General features: G+C 35.5%; 2 protein-coding genes across 3 annotated transcripts in view; one reads left to right on the forward strand and one right to left on the reverse strand.

Annotated features, from left to right (window-relative positions):
- The first annotated feature begins 1,408 nt into the window (after positions 1-1,408).
- On the forward strand, positions 1,409-2,945 carry LOC112514838. The gene is made up of 2 exons (XM_025121460.1): positions 1,409-1,847; positions 2,805-2,945. The coding sequence occupies exon 1, from the start codon at positions 1,439-1,441 to the stop codon at positions 1,817-1,819; it is 381 nt and encodes a 126-aa protein (XP_024977228.1). The 5' UTR covers positions 1,409-1,438; the 3' UTR covers positions 1,820-1,847; positions 2,805-2,945.
- A 4,136-nt stretch (positions 2,946-7,081) lies between these two features.
- LOC112514269 (truncated transcription factor CAULIFLOWER A) overlaps positions 7,082-8,406 on the reverse strand; it is a 17,612-nt gene continuing 16,287 nt past the window's right edge. For both annotated transcript variants that reach the window (XM_025120610.1, XM_025120608.1), the window contains exon 8: positions 7,082-7,368. In XM_025120610.1, coding sequence (XP_024976378.1) covers positions 7,266-7,368 — 103 coding nt within the window. In that variant the 3' untranslated portion in view covers positions 7,082-7,265. The remainder of the gene's footprint in view (positions 7,369-8,406) is intronic.

Here is an 8,406-nt window from a genome sequence, read left to right on the forward strand (position 1 = left end):
GTCGGCCAGCATAGCGGGTTGGATATCCAGATTAATAAAAAAAAACGGTCTCCTAAACTGGATCTTAGGTTGCAAGTGCCCAAGAAGAAATACAACCTTTTAAACAATGAATTAATCAACGAAACAATAAGACTTGAACCTCGAAGAATAAATCTGATTGAGGAGGAACTGAATCAGAGAACACCATTTTATTACAGAAAGTCCAAATCATGTATATAGAAGTCCAAAAGACCGTCTGCCACAACCTTTTTGTAGAAGGAAACGAAAGATGATGGGAATTTTGAAACGTTGTGAAATAGTTACTAAAATTAAAATTTTCATAATTTGATGGATTTATTAAAACGGAACGAACCTATTTTATCTACAAAATTAATCAAATAGTCGTATTTTTTAGACATTATTATGGAATAGCAAATAAATATGCAAATTGGCTCCAAAAATCTTTGCAAAATACAGTTCTTCTGTTTTTCATCTGGAGATATGATCCATCTTTTAACAGAAAACAGTTCCAGTCAATGACGGTTCTTTCACAGCTAGCAAATTAAGAGGACTTATCGAAGAAATCAATTCTAGGTACTTCAGACAATGGGGTCATAACCCAAGTTCAGGATTACGTTAACTATCTAGGCTTGGACTCCATTCATTGTTATGCCCAAGATGCGGATTGGAGGTTGAATAATTGGATCACTGTTTCGCATCATGTCCCAATCTTTTGCAGGTATGCGAAGGCTTTCAGAGATGGTGGGGAATGCCTTCGTCGACCCCTTTGACGCTCAACGACATTTTGGATTTCCATAATCGGGTAGCCTCACTTTTGTTACATGGAGAAGCACAATGTACAATCTGAACCGCTCTTTACGTAATTTGGAGAAATGGAAACAATACGGTTCTCTCTATTGGTAACCAATGTTGTAATCATTCAGACATAGTTTTTGACACTCAGCTGCTCTCGTTTTCTAGGCTTCGTCATGGTCAAAATGTCTTAATATCTCCTAGACTTCATGGTAATCGAGGAACTTTGGATACGATGCATATGAATAGATAAACATTGAGGTTACGAGTGCCATAATCACCAGTCGAAGGTGGTCTTTCTTGGTTTCTGGTTTTTCTTTTCTTTGGTTGATTTTGTTTGTCTAGGTTCGTGTCCGCACCTTATAGAAAAGGTAAGTGGCTAAGTCTCGTATCAAAATTATAAAATTGTAGTTTCTTTTTTTCTTCTGTGTTTTAATGATAACCAGTTATCTGGGTACTTAAATACTTAAAACTTTATATCTTAGATATCAAAATAAAAGTTTTAAAAATATGTTATCCAAAATAAAAATCAAGTTAAAATATGATACTCTATTTTTGTTATTTGCCAAAAAAGCATTAGAATCGTTAGAATTTCCTTTTGTAATAAATTGACGAAAGCCTCTCACTCCTATTAGCGTTGAATAAGATGGGTCCCACAAATCAAGGTCACCTGCTCCGGTTAGCTCTATCTTGCCGGAAAATCACTGCTCAGGTCACCACCCCCGGCACTGATTCCATCGTCGCTATGGCTTCATCCACCGAACAAGAATTCATGGCTCATTATCGATCCAAACTCACTACCTTTCCTAGATCCCACAAATTTTGGGACGCCAAAATCGCTTCGAGAATCGGTGAAAAGCTAGGGTTTCGTCTTAACGACATAGGTATCTCCCACCTCGAAATTGACCTTACGGAAGAGCTTTCACGGCCGATTCATTACCGGAAAATGGTCGTTCCGTTCTTTAATTCCGTCAAACGTGCTGGAATTAGCGTCCATGGTTCAGAGAAACTGGAATCGCAGGCTTAATACCACCTCAAAACTCATGGAAAAGAAGGTAAATTAGGGTTCATAGATATAGAAGCTCTGAACAACTTATTTTGAATTTCAGTGATCATATGTTACTATTATTAATTTTAATTATAATAATTAACATTGATGTAGTTTGTTTTTAGTTGCTATTTCTCAAGAACACCTGACGTGAAATCAATTCAATTCTATGAGGATGATATGCACTCAACGCTAATAGATTGAACATAACTATATAGGATAAAGGTTATGAAATGGTGAAATTTTGCTGAGGCATTTTAGGACTAAGAGTTGTAACATTGATAGAAGATTGATAATGTTGGTAATTTTAGTGAAATAATCGGTTCATTTTAAGTAATTGGATTTGCAAGAGAATATGGGGTTGGTTGTTAAGGTATATAAAGGGCTAGGAGGTATGAAGTACACACTTGTGTAAGCTAACAAGAACCTGAAATCACCGGTGCCATATGGTGGGTCAAAGGGGTCACGCCCTTTGCTGGGTCCTAGGGCCAGGGACTAGGGGGTGGTCCCACTGACCAATTAGCAGGCGGGGTTGATGGGGCTGCCCTAGTGGGGTTCGTGCAGCTCCCCAAAACCGTTATGCATTTCATGATGAGAAGTGATCGTTCAGAAGCTTTTATTCTGAAGTGAAGCGTCTGACACTGAAAGGAGTTAGAGCTCTAAAGCCTTTTGATCCGTATAAGCAGTTTGTAACCGTTGTTTGGTTAACCGCCACTAATTACTCCAGAAATCGTTTCCATTTATGGGGAGATATTCTTGGCATTATTTAGGAACAAAGTTTAAAAGGAAATGATTTCTGCCAAAATCAGGACTAAGATTTGAGATTATCCTCGAGTTCGTTCGTAGTACCCAAGCAAATTAGGGTCGAAATACAACTTAAGGAAAGCGAGGTTTCACACATCTCAAGTTTTTATCTGGGGTTGATGTCTACAATTTCTCTGTAATTTCGCGTTTCCTCCAACAGATACTGCCAAGAATCAATCAAGATTCCCTTTGCAATCACATGCAAGAAGATCATCTCAAATAAGGAAAGCAAAGCAAGATCCATCATTTATTCATGGGTAATTTTACTGATGGACACCTTGCTGGAGAAGGAGCATATTCAGTCAATTATTATCTATTAATATTAGCAGCTTAAAGACCTGGTCTGTACTAACTTAAGCACATGATCCAGTGAAGGACTGAAAGGTCTACATCCGTTACTACAATCCTTGTATGCGTAGTTGTTAAAAGCGTGCCTCAGGGCTGAGTCGCATAAGCCTCAAGAGGTTTGGCTTTTCTTTAAAAAAAGGTAACATACTGACATTATCTGAAATTGAGGAGTGACTACTAGGCAGGACTTTATTGAGCTATGTGTGATATTAATGGTATTTGAATATTGAAATTGAACTATGTTTTATATAATGCTATTTAAGTTGTGTGTAATTGTGTGTGTGTGTGTGTGTATTTGATAAGATGCACCTCGCATTCCTGAGTCCCGCACCTAAGCCCCGGGAACCCTCTATGCCTTAGTGCGCCCTGAGCCTTTAACCACTTGCTTTTATGTTCTTTTGACTGGCCAAAGATTGGAGACATTAGCATTCTTCCATTTCATTCTCATCTAAGCTCAATATGGTATTACTTTGTTCATTCAAGCCTGTCCTTGCTACCGCACACAATGCTATCTGGACCTACACCAATTGCCTCTCCTAAAACACTCTTGGTATAACAGTATTAGTCTTATTTTATATGTAATGCATCCAAAAGTCCATCTTTTTCCATCCGTTTTCATGGCTCGCATCCATTTGACACTCACAATTATTTGGTAGCTGCTGCATGTGCAACTACCATGAGTGAATTATGTGTATATCTGTATGTATGTACATATATAGTTATATGTACATATACATATATACATGTATTTACTTCTATGGCTTCGGAAAGTGATAAATCATGCATTCTTCTTTAAAATTAAATTGGCTACAAATAACATTATTCCTTTCAAGAGAGTGGGATAAAGAAGTATAGTAATATATTTTGGAGGAAATATAATCAAAAAATGTAAGCAGTGCCAACATTTTCTACTTCTGATGACAATTATTTACAGTTACTAAATCTCCATGGAAGGCCATAATGGCTTGTACATCCTAATTCTGAATTTAAGTTCCCCTTGAAGTGAATCACTTCTGCATTCTCTATCAACTTCAGCTTGTCTTTACTCTAAACCTTTAGGCCCTTCTTCCCTTAAATGTTCCAACCTTTTGCAATAGAACCTTTAAAGTCATGGAAACAGTCGGTCGCTCTACTCTTTAGGGTAGAGGTCGGGTCTGCGTACATCCCTCCCCTAGACCCTACTTTCGAGTGGGATATTGTTATACCCTAAGTAGTAATTAAACAGCCAATATAGGTGACTGTGGTTGGGGGTAGTTACTAGAGGGTCAACTAATATTTGGTTGGTTTTCTCATTGAGTCCTGTATGGATAAAGTTCCGTGGGGATTAATTTGTCTGTATAGATTGGAAATGTTTTTGTTTGGAGGGATTTTAAAGATGGAAGGAGAGTGTTTTTTAATTGGAAGGGGCAGGTTTGAAAAAAACTTGGCTTTCTGCATAAAGCCCCCTGAAAAATTACTGAATGAACCACATTCTATATCATTAAGCCACTGCCAAACAATCATGTACAATTGACTGAATAAGTTGTGAGTCTCGCATTAAGCTCATTAAGTTGCTAACAAACAGGCCCTTACTGTTAACTGCTCTGTATGTATCATATTTATATATATTGGTTTTGTTTGGTTTATCCAAAAACCAAGCTTCCATAGGGTTACAGTGGGATCATTGAATATGGAAAACAGGCTGCTTTGGATAGTTGCCATTTAAGACAGTGGAGTTGATCACCAACTGAAGCAGCCAGCAGACTATCTGAAACTAATGGTTTATCTGTCTCGTATTATTACGTCTTCTTTCACTTGCTCGGAAACTGAGATTAGAAAAACCACTGAACAGAGCTGGCAAAATAGCTTAGGAAATCATCTGACAGAGGTGGCAAGTGAGCAAAATACGCGAGAAATCCTTTTGATTTTATTTTGTTGGTGCTGCTATTAAAGAAGCAGAGTCGTATTGCCGCCAGTGGAAGTCCACAAAGCTTCACACTGTCGCTGGCGGAAACTCACCACCATATCATTGACACCACCACCACCACCATGGCACGCCAACGATTTTGCTGGCGAATTACCCATCATCTTAACCCTCAGTGTCCTCCATTGTCTATGGCTCACAGCATCTTATTGCATCAGTTCTTGAAATAGCTTGACAATCCAACTGGGTATTTCTATTAATGTTCCTTCTTTTCATGTCCCCTTCTTCTTTCTTGGATTAGGGTGGACTTGGTACTGTACCAAGTATTTTTTTTCCATTATCGTGTACCCACCAATTATAATTGGTACACAAAATCTTATACCGTGTATCAACCAACTGTACTTGGTATCAACTTTTTCCGGTTAGCACTGGTTTTGTACCAACTTCAAGTTACATATATGAAAACTGGTCATTTTGTTCAGATTTTGATTGACATTTTGAGTTTTCAGGTAACACATATGATGTGTAGGGGTTTTTAATTGTAAGGAATAAGATTACAAACATTAAAATGTTCAAACAAAATAGTTAAAGTTACAATATTTTTTTATTCAAGACATAAAAAAATACAAAACTAATAAATAATTAAATAAGTCGATACGATGGTACTATCATGGTACAGATTTCCAATACTCTATATCAACCAATTTTATATACTGATATGGTTTTATCAACCAACTGTAATTCGTACCAACTAAATTGATACGATTGGTACACATGTTAACCTTGATACAAAATCGCCACCCCTACCTTGGATCGAGTGTTAAATAGAGTTGGGGTTCTTATGTGCAAGGAAATGTAATTTAAAGGGTTATGGTTGGATGATGACAAGTGGTTTGCAGGTCTTGCCATTTTGGTAGCGTGTAAATTACATGTTTAGGAGATGTAGTGGAAATCTTTTCTACTGTGAGTTCGACTTTAGGCGTTGCCAAAGTGCTTGTGGCTGTAGATGTTCACCTGCACTGCATTAGTGCATTGACTCCACGTCATTCTTGGTCATCCGAGGGATTAGTCGATGAGCATAAGCTGGTCCGAAAACTCACAGTTACAATTTACCCTAAAAAATAATAATCCAGGGCTTATGTTATTTTATGATTTTCTTATCTTGCGAGTTACTAGTTGTTAACAATTTATTGATTGCTATTGATTTTGATTCACAAGATTTCTTTAACTTTTTTTAATCATAGAGGGTATGCCGGTCATGCTTTTATTAGAATCTTCAACATATTCTCCAAGATAGAGATCACAATTCAAATAGATTCTCTAATTTGGGAATTACGTCATTAAAATATTCCATACATGGTAATCAAATGCCCTTATGGTAATCACATTGTTTGTTGTTTGTTTACGGCCAAAAGAAATCACCTTTGATTACCTCGTCATCCAACATTCTCGCCCATCAAAATGAATTGTCGGTAAACGTCTTCAACCCCGTAAACACTTACCGAGTAAGACTTTTGTGACGCTTAATTGGTAAATTATATTGATAAACGTGTATTTAATATACGGAACCTAAAGCTCAAAGTTATAAAATTTGGTGCTTATGAGAATCTAATTACAAGGATGGACCATTCACATTACAATGAGTTGATTGTTCATAAAATTAACAATAACAAGAGTAAACTACAAATTTGGTCCTTGTGGTTTGTTGAAAATAATACTGTTTATTCCTCTACTTTCAAAATTATAAGATGGTCATTATGGTTTGCAAAAACGTAGGATTTGGTCCTTTCCTCCAACAGCTGTTAAAAATTCCATTAAATGAAGAGCATTTTGTCATTTTCTCGATTTTTTTGTCTTTTACCCAATCAAAATCGATTCTATGATTTTGGTCCCTATGGCATTTGATTGGGTAAAAAAAAAAAAAAATCGATAAAATGATGAAAATGTCCCTCATTTAACTGGATTTTTTAACAGCCGTTATAGGAATGGGTCAAGTTTTTTGATACCACAATGACTATCTTATAATTTTGAAACTACAGGAATAAAAAGTATTATTTTGAACAAACCACATGAACCAAATTCATAGCTTACTTTTATTATTAACTTTTTACAAAACATAATAACTATCTTGTAATTTCAAAACTGGATAAAAATTGTTGTTTTCACAAACTGACATGTAAGAAATATGTAGGCTACTTTAATAATAATATATTATATGGAGTCCAAACAAACAACAAACAATGTGATTTAACATATGATTTCCTGCTGCTTTAGGTGACAATTTGACATCCAACTTACTTGTGGTAAAGAATACATCCCTTGTACATTTTACAACATTACCAAAACCATCACCACCTTCTTCTTCTTCTTCTACTGCCTCATGTATTGAAGCATCCAATGAGGCATCACCGATTTACCTCTCTGTGTTTCTTCCATTATTTCTCCTTCTTCACCGCCTGCCCCGTAAATCTCACTGCATTACAGTCACGCGATTCATCACATATCATGTTACGTTTTTCTCCATCCCTTCCGATTGAAATGACTCTATATTAATCTCTCTCGAAACAAGACCACACACTTCCTATCTCTCTTTTTCGTTGTTGAAGTATCTAATATTTATATATGACAAATAATAACGCACACTTCTCATTTGAGATTTGAACGGAGAGTGCTACTTGTATCGTGGATACCATTGGGCCAAATGACCCTCCGAMCGCATTTTAATTTGCCTATACTTTATAAAACAATTTCAAATTCATGCAACAACAGGAGTTTCTGTTTTCTTCATTCTAATATGTTATTATTACAAATTATTACTGTAAGAACTAAGAATATATATATATATAGAGAGAGAGAGAGAGAGAGAGAGAGAGAGACTTGGGATCACGTGAGACCAGCTTTTTACATTTGAAGCTTCACAGCAAAATGTTGTGAAGGTAACCTTCACAGTGTTTTTGCTGTGAATGTTTGACTTTTTTAAACCTTCACAGTATTTTTGCTGTGAAGTTTCAAGTGTAAAAATGTGGTCTCACAGGTCTCACGAAAACAGTCTGGTCTCACGTGAACCCAAATATATATATATATATATATATATATATATATATATATATACTAGAAGCGTACTCGCCCAATGCAGCAGGATACATCGTGATTTTAATATTTCATTTTATTTTTTATCTCAGTCGATGTTATAATATGGCTTTATGTGATTTTGTGAAAACGATGATGTTTTTATTTTTGAATAAAATATATGTTTAAAAATATCATAAAATTTTGACAAAAATATATCGATATTAGTATCAAATAAACTATTTGAAATTCCTCATTTTTTGTGTAATTTTTTAATTCAATTTTTTTATAATTTAATTTATGTACAATAACGAAGTAATTAATATTTGGTTTGATAATATAATTTTTTTATAAAGATAATAATTATTTATTTTGTTGGAACTCGATAATTATTCTAATTATATTTTAGATTTTTTATATTTTAAAATGAGATGTTCATCCT

Source organism: Cynara cardunculus (genome assembly GCF_001531365.2).
Source record: "Cynara cardunculus var. scolymus isolate 2C chromosome LG 6, CcrdV1, whole genome shotgun sequence".
NCBI lineage: Eukaryota > Viridiplantae > Streptophyta > Magnoliopsida > Asterales > Asteraceae > Cynara > Cynara cardunculus.